This window comes from Nelumbo nucifera, chromosome 1 (assembly GCF_055504915.1).
Source record: "Nelumbo nucifera cultivar China Antique chromosome 1, China Antique-T2T, whole genome shotgun sequence".
NCBI classification, from domain to species: Eukaryota; Viridiplantae; Streptophyta; class Magnoliopsida; order Proteales; family Nelumbonaceae; genus Nelumbo; species Nelumbo nucifera.
This window is the reverse complement of record NC_142649.1, coordinates 87,006,077-87,028,624: the sequence shown is the minus strand read 5'-3', so window position 1 is coordinate 87,028,624 and position 22,548 is coordinate 87,006,077. Positions and strand designations below refer to the sequence as shown.

The window sequence follows — 22,548 nt, the reverse complement described above, 5'->3', positions numbered from 1 at the left end:
GTTGGGATGCGAGGGCATCTCGAAGGGCTTTGCTCACAACACCTTGGAAGGCTATCTCTGGATTCTCCCTAAATTCCTCAGTTTTATAAGGTACGATGCTTGTTCTAGAAATTCCACTCTTTTTTGGAAAGATACTTGGGTGAGCACTCAACCCCTAAAAGATCGTTTCCCTTCTTTCTATTCCATCTCCCTCTTTAAAGAGAAACCCATTTCATGGTTCCTTTCCCCCCCGGTTTACCCTTTGGCTTTAAACTAGGATTTTGGGTTTCGAAGAGGATAAAGAGATGAAGAATTTATGTGTTTCAAAGCTGTTGTTGCTTCTAGATTCGGTGTGTTTGAGCCCCCTAACCCGGATAAAAGAGTCAGGTACCTAACCCCGGTTGGCTCCTTCACTTGTGCATCTTTCTTTAAAGCCCTTTGCTCCAACCCCTCCTCTCAGGTCTTCCCTGTTAAAGAGGTTTGGTCAAGGCCAATACCCCCCAAAATGCAATGTTCTGTTGGGGAACCTATTATGGTATGATCAATACTGTGGAAAACTTGCAAAACAAACCTTTTATGTGTTTGTCCCCAAATTGGTGCTTTCTATGTAAAGTGAAGGGTGAGGACTATAACCATTTGCTGATATTGTGCTTCTTTGCTGCCAATATTTGGAAACTGGTTGTTTCCTTATTTGGGTGCAGGTGGAACTTGCCATCTGAAATAAAGTTGTTGTTCACTCCGGCTGCTTTTGGGAGATTGATAAAAAGAGGGAAGCTAATGTGGAAATGTATCAGAGTCGCTACCTTGTGGACTTTATGGGAGGAGAGAAATGCTAGAATATTTCAAGAACAGGAAAGAAGTCTTGCTAAAATCAAGGAATATATATTGACAAGGACAATCTCATGGTTAAAATCTTCACATTTGTTGGCAGATTACTCCTTTGATGACTTAAGGAGAAACTGGGCAGCAGTGCCTTCTACAGTCTCCACTAAGAACAATTCACAAGTTGAATGGAAACCCCTACCGGATGGAGTGGTAAAATTGAATTTTGATGGCAGCTACCAAGGTAACCCAGGGCCATTCGGAATTGGTGGGATTCTGAGAGACAAAGACAGCAATATGTGGTCTCTATTTTTAGAACCAATGGGTGAAGGTGATTCTATAAGGGTAGAGCTACTAGTAGTGGTACAAGGTATACAAATGGCTAGTAAAATTGGAGTGAACAATCTGTTAGTAGAAGGGGATTCCCAGGTAGTAGTAAGGCTGAATAGCCCAGAAATAGCTTGTTGGGGCTACAATGATCTGTTAAAGAAAGTTAAATGGATGACAAGAAATATGACTGTCAGGTTTCAGTGGGTCAAAAGATCAGCAAATGCAATGGCTGATTCACTGGCCAAGCAAGGGGTGTCAAGGGGAGATCTGTTTTGGGCTAACTTTGTAATTGTGTTTCAGGCTTGGACATGTTTAATGTATATGGTTCAGTCCTGGGGGGAGGTAACATCTCGTGCCTCCTAGGCTGATTGTATTTTCGTTAATTGAATTAATAAAACTACTCTCGTTTATCCAAAAAAAACAAGAGCAGCTATCACTTGGTCAATTTGGGAGGAGAGAAATAACAGGATTTTCCAAGGGCAAGAAAAACCCAAGGAAGCACTAGTTGAGGGCATTACCATCAAAATTATACATTGGTTGAAAGTGTTGCAACTCTTCAAGGGCTTCTCTTACTATGACTTGATAAGAGGTTGGAGGGCTACAGCTACTTCCTCTTTTTTTTTTTTTTTTTGATCGATAACAGAAATATTTATTAATGAATAATACTTGTGAAAATTAATTACAGAAAATGGGGAGGTAAACTATCTTAACTCCCCATCATCAAAATGACAACAAAATACTAAAAATGTGCCCAAAACAAAGAATCCTTAGCCACCCCTTGCTTAGCTAACCCATCAGCCACTGAGTTAGCACTTCTCTTCACCCAGCTGTATTGCACCTCTAAGTCCTTACACAACCACTTAAATTTTTTCTTCTCATTGCTGTAGCTCCACAAGCCAGTGATATCTCCTTTCAGCCACCTAATCACCACCTTCGAGTCCCCCTCAATCACTCTAAGCATCTGATGCTTAATTCTCTTACTCTTTGGATTCCTTCAAGAACTGCTAGAATTTCAGCCCTAAGAGAGCCACCCTCTCCAATTGGCCCAGAGAACATGGCAGTAATATACCCCTCCTCATTCCTGAAAACACCCCCTATCCCAGAAGGCCCCGGCTACAGCTACTTCCACTTCTCCTATAGTTCAGGAGAGCTGGCCCTCACCTCTACAGGCTAGAGTGAAATTGAACTTTAATGGAAGTTCTCTGGGCATCCTTGGTCCTTCAGGAATTGGGGGAGTCTTCATAGATGAGGAAGGAAAAGTGTTGGCCCTCTACTTGGGTCCAATTGGGATGGGAGACTCTACGGGCAGAACTAAAGGCCCTACTTCAAGGTCTTAGACCGGCAAAACAGTGGAGAATACAACAGTTCTAGGTGGAAGGCGACTCCAAACTGGTAATAGATTGGATGCAAGCAAGAAGTTTGGGTGCTTGGTCTTTCAGGAAACTTCTAAGGGAAATTTTGAACTTAGCAAGAGAGTTAAGGGTGCAGTTTAAATGGGCAAGAGGATCAGCAAATGGAATGGCTGATGCTTTAGCAAAGCAAGGAGTAAATAAGGAGGCTTTATTTTGAGCTTGCTTGTAGGATTGTTTATTGTTGGTCTTTCTAGCCATCCTTCGAGTGGTGACAGATGTACTTTTTAATCTCATAAATGAAAGTTACCGCTTCCTACAAGTGAAAAGAATACTGTGTTTAAAATATAATAGTAGCAGTGATAGTAGATAGAATAAAATTTTACAATTAAAAGATCGCTTTGGTCTTTCTTTGGACCTTGGCTTTTGTGGAGATCTGATAGATCAAGAAAATTTTGATGCTATCTCACTTATTACTGAAACATAAATTCCTTGATCCCAGAGGTATTGCCTCCTACGTATGGACTTCTGATCCATAAAGCTAGTTTTCTTGTTCTTCCTTCTCTTAGGTTATCAATATCAACGTATCTAGTCCCCCAGTGTTTTAGTTCATGCCTAATTGGGTATCCCATTCCACTAAAAGTGCCTCCTTTGTTGGGAAGCATAGTTGTCAAGGCGACGCCTAGGCGACAAGGCGCCCTTGGAGGCTCGCCTCGCCCAATCGCCTAGCAGTTTTGTATACTGTCTTATAAAATACTTTTATATTGTTACTTTTTTGAGATTATAATTACCAAATAGACATTATTAAACAAAAATGTTCATTTTTTTGTGTTTATAAACTGATTTCTTTTTATTATTTTCTTATTTGTTAGGGTTTAATCAACACAAACATTGCTAACTGCTGTATTGAACCCTCAAAGACTTCAGAATTTGAACCAATAAGTAAAGGAAAAACTTAAAGTTTTGTCTAATCAACACATTTCTTCTTCCACCTTTTCTTTTCTTCTTTTCCTATAACAAAAATAGGGGTTCAATCCCCATATTTTTTGAATTTTCTTTTCTTTCTTATTTTTCTTCTCATAAATATGTTGATTTTCTAGACATAAACATGAAGTTTATAATTTTCTTATGAAAATTATGGATAGTTATTAAGGAAAGATGGTTATGGAACCTAGGGAACTACCTAGGATATGTATTTTTCACTTAAAAAAATCCATCGCCTAGGCGACTAGGCGACAAGGCACCCCCCCTGTCGCTTTGTCGCTTAGCCTCACCTTGGCGCCTTGAAAACCATGTTGGGAAGTGGTGTACATGAAGGTTAATACTAGTTAAATGCTCCCACTCAAGTGAAAGACTTGGAAACATCCCCTCATAAGTGTACCATGAATTCATATATATGGTGAACAGTGATTTGGTTGATCTTCTATTCATCCATTATGCACCACTTAAAAAACTCTTGTTGTTGGTTGCAATTTTAGTCTCCTGATGGTGTCCTAGGACTATTTGTGGAAGGATTCTCCTATCCTGCTGGGAAATAGAAAATTATGCAGAGGGACATCAAGCATCGGTGCTTTCAAGCATTTGGGACATAGAACCTTCACCAATATTGATTAAGCTTGAGAGTGGTTATGAGAAGCCACTAATGGTGTATCGTGACATTCTTTTTTGTGATAGTAAAAGAAATCTGTTGAAACAAAAAGGAGATACAGAAGACTGGCGACAAGATCACCAAGGAAAAGGAAGCACAAACATCATATGATGTACAAGACGAAGGAAAGTTCTAGAACTTTTGTGTTGGTCAAAGTTCTGTTTTATTGTGTTGAGTGCCTAGGAAGTTTTGATACAGGCACTCTTCTCCCCAGATGCATAATCCTTGTTGCACATGACCTATACATATAAATCTGATATTATTACAGTATTTTTTATGGATATAATACTATTACAGTAAATTGAACACAATACCTTACTTTATCCTCGGAAAAAAAAATTTGCAATGACTTGTCACTAATGTCCCCCAAATCGGAAGCATGCAACATATCAACAGAACAATGACCATAGTCTAGGGCTCTAGGCCAGTTTGAGATAGAATGCTGTGATAAATGTTATATTTGGGTTACACAACCAGGGTATTTTGGAATATCTGTATAACTATAAATAGTGAAAGAAGGCTGCTTAACATATTGGTCCATCACTTCATCCACAAATCATGGCATTCTTCTCATCTCTTCCTCTTCTATTATTTTGTTCTAACCTAATATGATTATCCTTCAGGCATGAAAAGGCCATAAATAGTCGTTGTAATTGAAAACTATAAGAGCTTATTTGATGAATAAAAGCTTGATCTGTTATTTATAGTGAATAACTCATTAAGACAGGTGCCAAGGTTCACTCAGCTCACTTACACCCCCTAGTGACCAGAGAATGGTTTTATTGGGATATATCTAATAGAAAAGAGCAAAGTTTTCTTTTCATTGTACTTCACTGTGTTTTTCAGCAAAACTTGGGGCTAAATTATAGGATAGCGACTAGGTCTTTTGGAGTTACTTTGAGCTGGAACCTAGCTGGCTTTTCTAAAATAGTAAGAGTCATCTGGGAAGTAATTACACCAGCAGTGCTGTGGACAGTTTGGACAGAGAGGAGCAGGAGACTTTTCAAGAACAAGTACAATTTGGGGATTCAGTTCTAAAAGGTTTTTGGGGAAGAATTTACTCTTGGGTGGCTTCTCACAAATTATCAAGAACACACCATACAATACTTTTTTTGACAACTGCAATATTTTTGTATCTGGCTGAATAGAAGTGCTTGGGATGTATAAAGCTTTCTTTGTTTTTCTGATCAGTGGCTTACTATGTAGGTCTTCATTAATTACTTGTCTTCTTTAATGAAATACTTCACCTTTTCTTAAAAAAGATTATAGGATAGAGACAAGCAATTTGAGCTTTGTACTGTTAAGCTTTTTTTTTGATAAATGAGTAAAATTTTATTAAACCAGCAAATAAGAGTTACATGCAACCCATAGAAAGGCACGAGATGCGACCTTTCCTTTAAAGATAGTTACAGAATTATAAGTACTGTTAAGCTTATAATTTTGTACTGTTAAGCTTTTTTTCATTAATATAATATCTATGTTTTTTTTGGATCAATAACAAAAGCAATTTCATTAATAAAGAACAATTAAGTGCAATGAAAAGGGGGAGAGATAAACTCTCTTAGCTCTCCCCAAGGAAGAATCAAGTTACAAACATAGCCCAAAACAGATTGTTCCCTCCCACCCCTTGTTTAGCCAGTGTAGCATAAAATGCATTGGCTTCTCTTCTCACCCAATTAATAAAATCTATGTTTCTGGTGTTGATAAGAGAAAATAGCCCAAGGCACCATTTGATAACAGCTAAGTGGCTAAACTGCATGCCTTATTGCTTTCTCTTTCAGCAAAAAAGTTATTTAAGGAGGTTGTGAGCTCTTTAATGGCTGAAGATGAGGTCAGTTTATCATTCTATCCTTAAATATTTTATTTATATAATCATTTATCCACAAGAAGACAAAGCAATATCTCATTCAGTTCAACCACTTCAGCTATTATTGAACAGCCCCCAAGTCCTTTCCTCACCAAAAAATAAGCAAGTTTATGAAAGCGCTGCACACGCCATGATTTCCAAATAACAATGGTACAACCATCAACCAGAGAATGATTTAAAAAATGCAGCTTATTATTATTTGTAAATTCTAATGGCATGTATCACTAATAATTACCTGAAGGCATGGTCCCATATATTGTCAACAATATCCCAGTCAACAACAACTCCATCCTTTAAAGGTGATAGCACCTGCAGGGGAAGAGAGAGAGAGAGAGAGTCAAAATCTTAATAAGTGATGCCATATTGAATACTTAGAAAAAAAATATCTAACATACAACAGCCTGACCTCCATATGATCACGGCGGTATCCTAAAGCTTGAGACCCCACATACAATTTACGCTTTGTCTTAGTTTTATCCGAATCAAAAGTTTTAACAATGTTTTTAGAATCTGGAGCAGTTCCAGAGTCCCTTTCAGATTTAACAGCATCATCAACTTCCATTTGATCAATTGAGCCGACAACCTACATTTAGAAGAAGAGTCAGGCATAACAATAAAACACACCACAAAATTTTACCAAATAAAAATAAAAAGCATCACTGCATCAGAGATAAGAACACCAAATTAGCCCCAACACTGGAAATGCAATCTTGCCAAAGTAATGCAGTAAAATTATAACACGAATTATAAATAGTTAGCAACAAGAACATCTACTATCAATCAAAACTAAATGTGTACTTGAGGAGATCAACATTTATACAAATATACAATTAAAACCAATACTAATTGCGTAAAATGTCGACCAATGCAACCTGAGCTTATATATACATGTATAAATATCCAAAGATTAAAAAACAAATCTAGGAGACAAAGGATTTTTTTTGGCATCATGGAGCTACACAATGGAGGGTGGTAATGGGTAGCCCATCCCCCATTCGGCCATACCCATAACCCCCCCCAAACCTTGATAGGAACAGGATTTGGTCTAAAGTCTCCACTATTACTAGCCAGAGAACTTACCAACTGAGCCACCGTCAGTTGGTGAAACAAAGGGTTTGAAATTTACCACAACAGCTTCAGAGAATAAAGATACAAATAAAAATAGAAGATAAGGAATTATATCTTAATAAAAAATAGAATATAAGGGTGAAGGGGTGAGGTGTGGAAGGAGGAAGAAGGGCAGGAAGAAGATTTTGATGGGGAGGATTAATTGGGGTGCCAACAGTAGCTCAGGAAAAAGGTTCCTTGCTGTCCTTCAAGGGTACAATTAGAAAGACAATTGAGCTTTGACAAGCCGGTTATTGAAGATGATTCCAAGGTGGTAAAAGAATGGCTACAGCAACCGGAGGCTGTAATTTGGAATTATTGGGAGGAAATAAAAAGGTTTAATGGCTTACTTGTAACATGACATTAAGAATTCAATGGGAACAGAAATTGGCCAATGGTTTGGCAGACTTTTTAGCTCTTTTTAGCTAAGCAGCTTAGTAGGGAAAACCTGTTCTGGGCTCAGTTGTAAACAGATTTTGTTGTTTCTTGGTAAGCGAGATGAAGGTTTTTTGCTATTTTGCTTGGTTCAGGGGTTGGGGGGGGGTTTATTTGGAGATGGCTTTGAGTTTCCATGTTGCCTTTCTTTTTTCTCACCTTCATTTAGTTGTTAGTATGGTTTGGTGGAAAACAATTCCTTCTCTAAGAGGCCACCTTCTTGGAGAATCTGTCCAAACCTAGGTTTCCAAATGTACTTGAAGAACAGGACAACCCAAAATATTAACATTGGACTCAACTAGCTTCCCTTCCAAATTTATACCCACCAAACAACATTTACCCATATTGACTCTAAGATTAGATCACCTTTCAAAGCATTTGATAAGGAGGTGCAGATTTTAAGGCCCCTCAACTCAATGATCAACACAAAGAATGATATCTGATATGACCAGATAGCACAGTCCAATTAGAGCTTGCCATGTAGCCCTTAATAAGGGGTATTCTAAGAAACTCACCAACAACTCGTGCCTTATTAGCTAACCCGAAACCAACAAGCCACCCCACCGGGTCAACCTTGGCCCTGCATCATCACGAGTCGGGGACTGGATAAGGGCACCTCATGCACAAATTCCTCGAGTTGGTCAAGAGAGTTGTCTCCTGAGGGAACTGGAACTCCATGCGAAGCACAGCTCTCCCCCTTCCTCTATAAATTCTCGGACCCCCAATAGGTAAGACACATCCTCTCTTGCTCTCTTTTTGCTCTCACATTCCGCACAATGCCCACTTTGACTCACCTCGTTGGCCCAACCTTCTCATGAGGAGGTTCTCCCCCAAGGATACACCTCAGGGACACTAATGTTAATTGTGGCTGTGGGTCCACTTAATCGTAGTTCAATTCAGTGTTCCTCATATCAACTCATTCGACTCCCAATCAATGATTTAAAAGACGCGCCTAGGCACAAAGGCAAGGCACCTCGCATGGGTCAAGGCGGCCAGACTTTAGAAAGGCACTCTCCTCTACGCCTAAGGCATGCGCCTTAGGCCAGGCGCCAGGCAACCCAGGCGAGCACCTATTTAAGTTGTCCATTGTTTTTTATTTGTTTTTAAATTTAACTTTATATATGATTATAATTGTACATAAATAGTATCTTTCCTTTTATGTATCGAAATATTGCATATTGTATGGCAAAGTTTGAAAGAAAGAATACACAAGTCATATCGAGAGAACAAAAAACTTGCCATGCAAGGCTTTCAAGCAAAGAAAATCAAAGAACCCAAATCGTCTCAAACTCTCTTAGTCTTAGTCGAACAGCAAGTTCAAGCTCCAGACTTAAACGAAAACAAGGGCTCCGCCCTTGTACAAAAACAAGGGGTTCCGCCTAAGGGCTTCACATCTTTCTCTCCACATCTTATACGAAAACAAGGGCTCCACTCAACCTTTTTTCCAATTTTTTCTTCACCTTTTACATTGAAAACAGGGGTTCTACCCCCTTTTCCTTGCATTGTTTTATACTAAAACAAGGGCTTTGCCCCCTTCTTCTTCTTCTTCTTCTTCTTCTTCTTCTTCTTCTTCTTCTTCTTCTTCTTCTTCTTCTTCTTTCCTTACACTGTTTTACACTAAAACAGCGACTCCGCCCAACCGTTTTTTTTTTCGATATTTGTTTTCACTTTTTACATTAAAAACAAGGGCTCCACCCCATCACTGTTTTTTACACTAAAACAAGGCTCTACCCCACTATCACAATGCTTTCATTTAAAAACAGTAAAACAGGGCCCCACCCCATTCTTTTTTTTTTTTTGGATTTTCAGTTTTTCTTTATTTCTTTCTTCACCACTTTCTCTTTTTTTACACGAAAAAAGGGCTTTGTCCCAGAAGTGGATGGAGTAATTGCGAATGGACTGTTTCAAATATTTTTGAACTTCTATTTCGGTTCAGTTTTGTTGCATATTATTTTTTGAACTTATGGTTATAGATTGAAGTATTGAACCTTCAATGAAAATGGAAGAAAGAAATTAAGCATTAGTGCATTACTGATTTTTATTTTCTTGGTTAGCTATATTACTTGATTTGTTTTAGTTTCATTTTATATTTTTATTTTTTATTGATTATTAAATATTAAATTAGTTGTCCTCCTTTTTTGTACAACTAGATATGGATGAAGGCAATACTTCTTGTGAAATTAATAAGAGAGATCCAGCATGAAAGTATTGCTCTCTACAAGACCCTAATAATACAAACTCAGTCACTTGCAAGTTCTGTGGAAAAGTGACTAATGGAAGAATCTATAGGGCAAAAGAGCACATTGTTGGTAGTAGGAAGAATGTTAAAGAATGTACCGTTAGGGAAAAAATTTGGCATATATGCAAAAGAAAAGAACGGTAAAAGAGAACATGGTGATGGAAGAAAGGGATAAGATCCCTGATTTTGATGATCACGAGAATATGATTGAAATTGAAGAAGATGATGATGTACAAGTTCATGGTGTTGGTGGTAGTTCTAATTCATGTCCTAGGTCTTTACATCTGTTGGATCAAGTTCCAAGCCACCCATTAAAAGAATGAAATGAGAAGGGAACAAAAAAGAATGAAACAAACCACCATTTGCTAAAAAGAAGGGAGGGAACAAGTTTGTATACGTATTGCTAGGTGGTTATATATCAAGTGGGTATTCCCTAAAATACCATCCGCTTGAAAAGCTCTAAAGCTATAGTGGAAGTAATTGGCCAATTTGGGCCTGGATTAAAAATCTCAAGCTGTGAGGGTTCCTTTCTTGAAAAAGGAAGCTGATTACACGAAGACATTATTGTAGCGTCATAAGGAGGCATGGGAAAAGTGGAAGTGTTCTCTAATGTATGATGGATGGACCGATAGAAAAGATAGAACCATAATTAATTTTTAAGTCCATAGTCGTGCTGGGACAATGTTCATAGAAAGCATCAATGCACTGTGTGATATAAAAACAGCTGAGAAGTTGTTTAATTTACTTGAGAAGATGATTGAGAGGATTGGTGAAAAGAATGACATTCAAGTGATTACTGATAATGCTTCAAACAATGTTTTGGCAGGTAAATTTTCTAACTTGTTTATTTTCTTTACAACTTTTACTTAGGGCATGTCCGTTTGCTCTGAATTCTGACATGTGAAAGTGCAATAATTATGTTAAGAGGTATATTGGTATTGGTTAATTGGTGAACTTTTCTTTCCTCTAAACTCTGAATGCAGAGAATGTTGTTATGAATTCTGAATTTTGAATTTTGAAAATTATCAAATATCTATTTTGACCCTATATAAGAGAGTTTTTGTTTGTCTTTTTGGGGCTATCATTGAAAAACAAAAAGTTGTATGATTGCACTTCAAGAAACAAGAGATAAGAGGAAACGAACATCCATTTTTCTCTTAAAGTTAAAAGATTCCTCTTAAGAGATAAGAGTTACGAGGAAGCGAATAGGCCCTTATTTTTTATTGTCTTCTTAAATTGTTATTTTTGTGTTATTAGGAAAATATTTGATGGCTAAGTATCCTCGTTTGACTTAGACACCATGTGCTGCCCACTGTATGGATCTCATTTTGGAAGACATTGGCAAATTACCTATTGTCAAGAGGACTATTAAGAGAGTTAATAGCACTAACGAGATACATATACAACCATCCGGGCCTATTGAACTTAATGAGAAAGTTTACAAGTCAAAAGGAATTGATTAAACCGGTCAAAACCCACTTTGCTACCTCCTTTCTTACATTACAAAGCATTTTTAAGCAAAAGAGGAACTTGAGGGAGATGTTCAATTCTATTGAGTGGATTATGGAGTGACAGCAAGTGGGCAAAGGAAGCCAAGGGGAGAAGGGTTGCAAAGACAGCAATGATGCCTTCATTTTTTAATAACATGGTATATATTCTTGAGGTGTGTAGCCCTCTTGTTCGTGTCTTACGCTTGGTAGATCGTGAAAACGAGTCGGCTATGGGTTACATCTATGAGGTTGTTGATAGGGCAAAGGAAGCAATTCAGAAGGCATTTGATGGTAAAAGGGAAAATATCTTAGAAATTTTTGAGATTATTGATAGGAGATGGGAGTGTCAACCCCACCAACCATTGCATGCGGTTGGTTTCTATTTGAATCCTCAATTTTATTATGATGATGGGGAAAGAATTGATTCAGATGAAAAGATTATAAATGGCTTTTATAAAGTAATCCAAATGTTTGAAAGTGACAAGAACAAGCTGAATACAATCATTGATGAATTATCAAGGTATAAGAACGCAGAAAGGATTTTTAGTAATAACATGGCTATTTGGCAGAGAAAGATAAAAGCACCGGGTAAATGTTTATATATAATCAATTAATATGTGCTTAGTTATTTTAATATTTGCTATTTTTATTTAGTCAATTCGCTAATTTAGTTAATATTTATATTTTTCAGCTGATTGATGGATAGCATTTGGTGCTTCAGCTCCAAATCTACAAAAAAATTGCTACCAAAATTCTAAGTTTAACATGCAGTGCATCTAGTTGCAAGCGGAACTAGAGTGTGTTTAAGCATGTATGTCTTTAATAAATTTACTTGTGTAATAATTTATCTTATATTTTTATTTAACATTTAAATTTTAAATTTTTTTAGTAATTTAATGCTATTTTATGAATTCACATATTCATACTAAAAAGAGGAATCGCTTGCATCAAAAGTGATTAAATGATTTGGTGTTTATTAAGTTCAACCAGATGCTGAAAGAGAGTTCTGATTCATGCAGTTACACTGATCCCATCTCTAAAAGATATTGATGAGAGCAATGAGTGGTTATTGGGAGAGATGAATGAGGCTGAAGATGATTTGGTGTTTGAGGGTGATTCATTGACATGAAGAGATGTTGCCCGTGCTTCTGGAGTTGAAGAGCCACTAAGATATGCAAGATCTAGGGGCTCAAGCTCAACTTCATAGTTGCAAACCAAGTGGCCCAAGGCAACCAATTCCAAAAGACCTAACACATCAAGTTCCCAACTTCCTTTGGAAGATGAAGATGAATTTAACATAGAAGAAGAGAATGTCAATGATTACAAATCTAATGAGTATGAAGATGATTTGGAATTTCCAAATGAAGAAGAGGAAAATGACGAGGAAGAATGAATGTTGGAATCTTGAGGAAAGAAGAATCAAGAATGGATGAATGGTATGAGAATATGATTTTGAGATTTTGTATAGGTAGTAAACTAGCTTTTTGTATAGTTTGTGCTTTGTGAATGATGATTGATGAAAGAACCTTTTTTATATTAGGAAATTGGTATTGGCATATTTGAATACTTAATCTATAGCTTGTTAATTTTAATATTTTTCAAATCTGATTCACTATTTGCTTATTACAGTAAATGATTAATTTTTATATTGATTTTGTTATGTGTGAACCATGGAGAGGATACCGATACCAAGAGGTAAGTGTCTTTTAACTTCTTTAATGCTGATTATTTAAACCTGTATAGGTTGTGCTCATAGCCATATTCTTTAATTCTTTTATATTTATATTTTATATTGAATCATTGAATGTGTTATACTGTTCTGTTACTGTTTTTTTTTTTTTTTTGTAGTCTCCTTTAATTATTTAATGCTGATTTCTTAATTCTGTAGATTGTTGATTGCATATTTTCCTGATTAACCAACTGAACTAATAATTGATTTTAGATTTGATCATTGCTGATTGCATACTTTATCAATTTACCTCTAATTTTTATTTCTATAGATTCAAGACTGATGATTGCATATTTTCCTGATTAACTTTAGATTGCTGATTACATACTTTAAGGTTTTTTTAATTCTGTGCGCCTTTTTTAAAAAGGTGTGCACCTCGCCTTGTGCCTCGGGCACATTTGGAACCTGTCACTTTTTGTGCGCCTTATGCTTTCACTACTCCCGATCTTTTTTTTTATCAATAGCTATAATTCATTAGATCAAAAGAATTTAGTTACAGCGCTCTAGAGAGAAATAAACAGGCTTAACTCTCTCCAGAAAGAAAACAAAGAAAGAATAAGTTACAAAACAGCCCAAAACATTTGATCCATTTCCACCCCTGCTTTGCCAAAGCATCAGCAAATGCATTTGCAGCTCTCAAGACCCACTAAAACTTGATTTCCAATCCTCTAGTTAGCCATTTAATCTCCCTCCTCTCGTTACCAAATTTCCAAAGTCCACTACCTTATTGTAACCAACTTAAGACCAGCTTTGGGCCCCCCCCCTTCAATGACTAACTTTTGTATATTCAATTCCTTAGACTTCCTTATACCCTCCAGTACTGCATAGACCTCAGCTTTAATATTTGCTATTTTTATTTAGTCAATTCGCTAATTTAGTTAATATTTATATTTTTCAGCTGATTGATGGATAGCATTTGGTGCTTCAGCTCCAAATCTACAAAAAATTGCTACCAAAATTCTAAGTTTAACATGCAGTGCATCTAGTTGCAAGCGGAACTAGAGTGTGTTTAAGCATGTATGTCTTTAATAAATTTACTTGTGTAATAATTTATCTTATATTTTTATTTAACATTTAAATTTTAAATTTTTTAGTAATTTAATGCTATTTTATGAATTCACATATTCATACTAAAAAGAGGAATCGCTTGCATCAAAAGTGATTAAATGATTTGGTGTTTATTAAGTTCAACCAGATGCTGAAAGAGAGTTCTGATTCATGCAGTTACACTGATCCCATCTCTCTAAAAGATATTGATGAGAGCAATGAGTGGTTATTGGGAGAGATGAATGAGGCTGAAGATGATTTGGTGTTTGAGGGTGATTCATTGACATGAAGAGATGTTGCCCGTGCTTCTGGAGTTGAAGAGCCACTAAGATATGCAAGATCTAGGGGCTCAAGCTCAACTTCATAGTTGCAAACCAAGTGGCCCAAGGCAACCAATTCCAAAAGACCTAACACATCAAGTTCCCAACTTCCTTTGGAAGATGAAGATGAATTTAACATAGAAGAAGAGAATGTCAATGATTACAAATCTAACGAGTATGAAGATGATTTGGAATTTCCAAATGAAGAAGAGGAAAATGACGAGGAAGAATGAATGTTGGAATCTTGAGGAAAGAAGAATCAAGAATGGATGAATGGTATGAGAATATGATTTTGAGATTTTGTATAGGTAGTAAACTAGCTTTTTGTATAGTTTGTGCTTTGTGAATGATGATTGATGAAAGAACCTTTTTTATATTAGGAAATTGGTATTGGCATATTTGAATACTTAATCTATAGCTTGTTAATTTTAATATTTTTCAAATCTGATTCCCTATTTGCTTATTACAGTAAATGATTAATTTTTATATTGATTTTGTTATGTGTGAACCATGGAGAGGATACCGATACCAAGAGGTAAGTGTCTTTTAACTTCTTTAATGCTGATTATTTAAACCTGTATAGGTTGTGCTCATAGCCATATTCTTTAATTCTTTTATATTTATATTTTATATTGAATCATTGAATGTGTTATACTGTTCTGTTACTGTTTTTTTTTTGTAGTCTCCTTTAATTATTTAATGCTGATTTCTTAATTCTGTAGATTGTTGATTGCATATTTTCCTGATTAACCAACTGAACTAATAATTGATTTTAGATTTGATCATTGCTGATTGCATACTTTATCAATTTACCTCTAATTTTTATTTCTATAGATTCAAGACTGATGATTGCATATATTCCTGATTAACTTTAGATTGCTGATTACATACTTTAAGGTTTTTTTAATTCTGTGCGCCTTTTTTAAAAAGGTGTGCACCTCGCCTTGTGCCTCGGGCACATTTGGAACCTGTCACTTTTTGTGCGCCTTTTGCTTTTAAAACACTACTCCCGATCTTTTTTTTTATCAATAGCTATAATTCATTAGATCAAAAGAATTTAGTTACAGCGCTCTAGAGAGAAATAAACAGGCTTAACTCTCTCAGAAAGAAAACAAAGAAAGAATAAGTTACAAAACAGCCCAAAACATTTGATCCATTTCCACCCCTGCTTTGCCAAAGCATCAGCAAATGCATTTGCAGCTCTCAAGACCCACTAAAACTTGATTTCCAATCCTCTAGTTAGCCATTTAATCTCCCTCCTCTCGTTACCAAATTTCCAAAGTCCACTACCTTATTGTAACCAACTTAAGACCAGCTTTGGGTCCCCTTCAATGACTAACTTTTGTATATTCAATTCCTTAGACTTCCTTATACCCTCCAGTACTGCATAGACCTCAGCTTTAAGAGAGTCTCCAACCCCAATGGGACCTGAATACAAAGCAAGCACTTTCCCATCCTCATCTCTGAAAACCCCTCCTACACCTGAAGGACCTAGATTTCCCTCACTACTTCCATCAAAGTTTAGCTTTATAAGTCCACATCCTGGTGGTGACCACACAGGAGAAACTAAAGAGCGGGCAGGAGCAGAATTTTCCACCTCCATCCAACTATTCAGCAACATATCTGTAGAAATATCAACAAACAGGTCCAAGGATTTCAGCCAGTGTACCACCCTCACTGTTACTACTTCGATAAAGCTTTCTTTACTTCTTTCATCTTCAGAAAAAAAATTCTGGTGTTCCTTTCCTCCCAAAGAGTCCAGCAAACAGCAGCCCTCACACATCTCCACATTATCCTTCCCCTTTTGTTTGGCCAACCAAAGAACGAGGGGCTAAACAAACTTAGAATGTTTAGCAGTGGAGTCCACCTACAACCAAAAGAGGAAAGAAACAATTCCCAAAGATCAGCAAGAATGCACCAACTCGGAGACAAGCACCAAAAAGGCCGTTTTCTTTGGAGTACATCACAAGTATTACATCTTTTGAGGAAGGCTTCCCAACAAAAGACTCCAATCCTTGGAGGAATCAGCTTACCCCAAACATCCTTAACTGAAACATTTTGTGCAAATAAACTAGATGAAGGCAATAGGGACTTGAAGAAGAAGCACAAGAAAAGGTCCTAGAGGGAGTTCGGGTCCACAGCCTCTTATCCCTCTTAGAGGGATCCAAAACCGCCCGGTCTAAGATCTTAACCAGACTCGTGATATTCTCAACCTCTACATCCCTTAAGCCTCTTCTAAGCCCCAAATCCCAATCAAACCCAAAATTAGACTAAGAAGGAACTAGAAAACTAGACACAACCTTGCCCTTATATCGGGAGAGTGAAAACAAGGAAGAGAATTGGTCTTTCAAGGGTATCTCATCCACCCAAATGTGCTCCCAAAACTTTACCCGATTCCTAGAGCAGAGATCATACCTGATGTGCTGCAAAAAGGAAGGAAGACCATGAATACTTAGAATTACCCTCACCTACAGTTTATCCCTCTCACCTCCCAACTTCCACATCCATTTCACCAACAAGGCTTCATTTTTCCTCCGAATGTTACCTAAACCTAACCCTCTGTCATCCCTACTCCTAGAGACCAGTTCCCAATTCACCCTATGATCCTTCCTCTCTTCCCCCGGTTCTCACAAGAAGTCTCTCATCAACTTCTCCAAACTCCTACTTAGCTTCACTGGGATCCTAAAAATTGTAAGCAATACACAGGCAAAATAGCTAGTAAATACTTAATCAAGGTAATTCTACCACCCAGAGATAGATAATTCTTCTTCCAAGAGGCCAACTTCTTAGTAAACCTATCAATTACAGGGCTTCAAAATCTCTCTTTCCTTGGGTTATCCCCTAAGGGCATTCCCAAATAGTTCAACGGCCATTGAAACACCATACAACCCTAAGCTTCATCCCTCTCCAATGTAGCTCTCCCTTCCATATTGACCCCCACCACATAGCTCTTATCAAAGTCCACCTTCCTATTTGACATTTGTTCAAACACTTGAATCACCAACTTCAAGTTTTTTTCCCATCTCACATCCTCCCCCTCACAAAACAGAATTGACCCCCACCACACAGGTCGACTCCCAATCTTTCTCCTATTACAAATCTTGCCCAACCCTCTAGTTGGTCGAGAGAGTCGTCTCCTAAGGGAACTAGAACTCTATGCAAAGAACAACTCTCCCCCTTCCTCTATAAATAGTGGGGCACCCAATAGATAAGAGGCATGCTCTCTTGATCTATTTTTGTTCTCACGTTCTCACCTCGCACAGTGCTCACTTTCACTCACCTCATCAACCCAACCTCTCAACTCAACTTGGCCTTCTTATGAGGATTCTCCCCTAGGATACACCTCAGGTCGAGAACTCTAACATTGATCGTTGTTGCAGGTCCACTCAGCCGCAATTCAGTTCGTTTCTACTCACCTCAACTCATTTGATTCCCTATCTCTCTCCTTTTGCAGATCTCAACAGCAACAATAACATCATCAACAAACAACAAATATGAGATGATCACTCCACTACCCACTCTCAACTCTATAATGTAACCTCAACTATCTAATCTAGCTATAAGACAAGTAAGGATGATCACTACTAAAGTGAAAAAGAAGGTGATAATGGAGCTGCTTGTTTTGTTAGACAATGTATGCCCTTAGCTCCAATCTAATTGATGTACATAAGCATTTATCCATAAATGAATAAAGTACATTATTGTTTCATGTTAATGATGGTATGTTTTTAGTGAATTACCCCTTAAACTGGACACTTATGAGACTCGTGTTAGTTTAAAATGTTCTCAACCAGTGGATAAACTTAGAGAGTTTATCTTGACAAGGCTAACACTGGTGTGCTGCCAAATAGTTGGGGCAGTTTGTCACAACTGGTAGGGTTAGACCCCAAGCACAGGTAGTGGGTGTTTGGAAGAAACGCTAAACACTGACCAATTTCTAGTTATGCCCTAGACCTTGGAAATAGATGGGCAAAATTGGAAAGTTACACATAACCCCAGACTTAATTATGATATTGCATTAAATAGTGGATTGGGTTGCCTTTTGATGTACCAACTAGTGAGATCCATCATGGGTCAAAATATCTGGGCATGTTGGGGCAATTTGGGAAATTACTTGAGTGGGTGATGTGATCATAATGATAGGATCGAGCCCTTTGTCAGACAAAGTGAATATCAAGCATTGCACTCTCTCTGATGGAAACCTAAACTGTCGGGAGTGGATTTCATCTGTGTTTAAAGTCTAGTTTTGCAAAATATATTTATATATTATTATACTACTATTTTATGAAAAAGGTTTGCAAAAAGTTTTAATCTCAGGATCCATCCGAGCAAAGAGTGTAACACTGTATCTTGCAATCAGGGGAGAGGTCATTCCCTATGGGCAATGTTCTGATGATTATGGGCTAAGAGGCTATGCTTAAAAGACCATTACAAGGCTGATTACCTGATAGGCTTTATCTCACGTAAGTCCATTACCCTTGGATCTTCATAGGGGGGCTGAATCCAATGATCATTTAGGTGTAAATGTTGGGCTTAGACTGAGCCCATGCTGATTGGCTCAAGGGTTCACTACCCTAAGCAGTGAATTTGGCCTAACCTCTTTTAGAGGTGGAGGTCAAACCCTCATGGACTTGCATGAGACCTTTGTAAGGTCCCAAACCATACAATATCAAACCCAAAGTGGTCATGCAACACCTAGGGACATGAGCCATTAAAGAAAATGGGCCAAAGGCCCATTACTAATGAGATCAATTAAGCTGTCACATGACAACTTAGTTAAGCTATCACATGAAATTAGTTAAATCGTCATGTGATTTGGGTCAAAATTGAGCATGGTTCTGGGTATGGAGCACCAATCCTCTTAAGAGGATAATGCTTCTCTTTAAGAGTTCAGATCCAAATCAGATTTGGATAATCTCCTAACTAGATTAGGAGAGTGCTCCATAAAAGGAGATTAAGAGGGAGAGGGAGAGGGCGAATAGAACTTGTTCTTTTCACTCTCTTGCTCTCTCCTCTTCTTTCTTCTCTCCCAGAAACCCTATCACAACCTAGCCATTGAAAGAACTGATTTTTATCAGTTTTCCCACTGTGTTTTTGCAAGAAAAACATTGGAAAAATCAGGCTCACAAATCAAGACAATCCAAATTAGTTGGATAGCAGTTTTGCAAAAAATAGTGTTGCTGAATCGGCTTCTCATTCACTGCGCCATATTCAGTTGGAGGCTGGTTTTTAGGACTAATTTTGGGCGCAAACTACCACTCTGGGAGCTGTGATTTGTGGACTTCATATCAAGTACAATTAGTTTTAATTTCAGTTTCAAATCTGGTCCAATTCAACGCAAGATCGACCTAGAAACTTTAGATTTCAAAATCTCCAGGAAACCAGTTCCTGGGTTAGGTTAGAAAATTTTGAAATTCGACCAGCCATTAAACCTGGTTTGGCCATCCATATTCTGGATTCTAACCCATCCAACATGTCTAAGGCCCCCCTCTTCATGAGTCTTCAAGTTTTCTTCAAGTACCATTATGGTATTGCCTCTTCCGATTGACTCTAAATTTATAATGTTGTTTTAGGTGACTAATCTTTTACTTGCTAAGCCACCACCTATTGAAGGAGTTTACAAACGCCATAGGGACTACTAAATACTCCTTATCCTCTCTAATGACAAATTCCTTGCTTCCTTTAGATTTGCATCATCCAATTTCTCTCCACAAAGGTAAGTATTATTGACTTGCTCATCCCATATCCCATTTTGTTTCCTTAGATCACCATTCATCTTCTCATCACCCGTTTGTGCCTTTTCTATTTCTATTCCTAATCCCCATTCTACTCAAGACTTGTCTCCCCTAGTCGGAAATGGGCTATGGAAGAGGAAACCCATGCTCTTTCACATAATCATAATTACATAGGATCTTATATCACTTCCTTTGGGAAGTGCATTGTTGAATGCAAGTAAGTATGCACAATCAAATATATGTCCAGCACGATGTTTTAAAACGTGGAGGTGTGACGCAAGGCGTTCCACTACCTAGAGGCGTGAGGCATAATTCAGAACGCAAGAGGCGTAATCCTCCCGAACACAAGGATAACTTGATACCGAACTAAGTTGGTCCTTATCACAGCTCGATATTAAGAATACATCCTTCACGATAACTTGTCTAAAGAAAAGTACATGGTCCTTATCACCTTCTCTCGTTGCCAAGTTGGTCATACTCCTTTATGACCTATTTTATAACTTTTTCAAAAGAAGTTAAAAATATTGTACTGATTATAGCTACTGTAGGTATATACAGTGTAGGTCATGTAAAGTGAGACTATACATGTATAGACTAGGACATGTACAGCAACCTATTTTATAACTTAAGTAGGGGCAGACTATAAATATTCACTACTTTTAGAAGGATGTATATGCTACCTGCTAAGTGGGACTGAGTTTTTCTCTCCACCATACAAGACTGTTCTTCTCTATACCTGCAGCTCACTTCTCAAGGTCATCTACTACTACAGTAAATCAATGTTTTCAACCCAACCCACCCTTGACCCAGATGGTCAAACTATTCAAAGTACTTCAAATTAATTGTTCTTCCTCTCTCATGCTCTCCTCAATCCTTACCTTTAAAACATTCCTATCTTGCATACCACATTTCCAGTTTGAAGTACTTCAAATTAATAAGAATTGTGCTAGCTCAATTTCTCATAAATGGAAAAATACTAGAAACTTGATAAACATACCTCAATTCAATAATATTAACTTTTTGCAGATAGTGTAGTTGGAGTTCAGACAAGGCAGAGTCAAGTCCAAAACGTTGGGAAAAGGATTAGGTCAATGTATAGTTTACAGCAATCCCATCCTCTATATACTAGCTTTTATATAAAAAATGACCAGGCCCATTATGGAACCATAATATTAAGTACCAAAGACTGGTATTAATACTCACACGCATTACCAGCTACCAAATTTTCCATATCCAGAGACACCAGAAAAAATTCACAGCTTGTGAAGATTATAGACCTATTATTTAGTAGCAAGAGACTTCTAATCCCCCAAACTCAACATAAACTGTGAAATTTAACCAAATCTCACTGTTATGAAGCAATGCCATGAGGTAAATCATACTTACAGAAGGGAACACTGCCTTGGGAGCATCTTCACCGGCATAACCAGCCTTACAGGTATGCGAACCCAGGTCAATGACTATTGCCGATACTTCATCTACTCAACCAACATTAAAAATAAGCAGAAATCACACAAAACTAAACAAAAAAAAAAGAATATTAATAACATAGAAAAACTCCCCCGACAAAAGCTGAATGAATACAAAGAAGACGATATTTAAATGTGAACCGCACTATCTATCTACTCACCTCCTCCATACATGATTACAGCTCCTGATATGCGCAGAAGAAACCCTAAATTTGTTTTCTTTTTAGGGTTTCTGCGTCCGAGAGAAAGAGATAGAGCCGGAAAGCTAGTGTTTTGTTTTAACAGAGAGCGCGGGATCTCTCGACTGAGAGAAACCCTTCCGAGGAAAGTTAAAGAATCGAGCTCGGAAGGGAGACCGGATCTGCTCCTCCTACAGGGCGCCTAACACCGACCTCACACGCACATCCTACCATCCATTGGAAGCATCTCCTATTGATCACGGAAGATATTCCCAATGCACGGTGGATGTTCCTGATCTGGTCCATTCCAACGGAACAAGGCTGCGTCACCAGTCCTTTAACACGAGTAGAAACCACGATCGTGTGAAACTAACGGCATAATCTGAAAGCCGAAAAAGGCCTGAAGCCCAATTCAGGGAAGTTGGATTAGCTGAACGCTTTAGTTGTTGAGCGGGTAGTAGAACTAATGACGAGATTCAATGCAGTAATAAATTTATGGATTCCAATTAGGGTGTCAATCGATTGGTTTTGGTTTGGATCCAATCCCATCCAAACCTTATCAAATAGGATTTGGACAGTTCATTATAATTATTGAATTGGGCCAATCCAAAATAAATTGGTCTGTATTTTTATTAGTTTGAATTATACCTAAACCAAATTTTCAATAATCCAATGGAGGCCAAACCTTGTCCAATTTGAAATCAATCAAAACTAAAAATAACATAAAATCACTTTTATGAAAGTACTTTTACAAAAGCACTGTTACGAAAAAGTTTTATAAAAATAATTTTATGAAAAGTATT

At 37.5% G+C, this 22,548-nt stretch overlaps 1 protein-coding gene across 1 annotated transcript in view; it reads right to left on the bottom strand.

Moving 5' to 3' along the window:
• The window catches only part of LOC104599561 (actin-related protein 4), an 88,449-nt gene extending 66,221 nt beyond the window's left edge, over nt 1-22,228 (bottom strand). Inside the window, exons 1-4 of the mRNA XM_010262160.3 lie at nt 21,728-22,228; nt 21,484-21,575; nt 6,402-6,578; nt 6,231-6,304 (exon numbers count right to left, since the gene is read on the bottom strand). Coding sequence (XP_010260462.1) covers nt 6,231-6,304; nt 6,402-6,578; nt 21,484-21,575; nt 21,728-21,740 — 356 coding nt within the window. The 5' untranslated portion in view covers nt 21,741-22,228. The remainder of the gene's footprint in view (nt 1-6,230; nt 6,305-6,401; nt 6,579-21,483; nt 21,576-21,727) is intronic.
• Nucleotides 22,229-22,548: the final 320 nt, after the last annotated feature.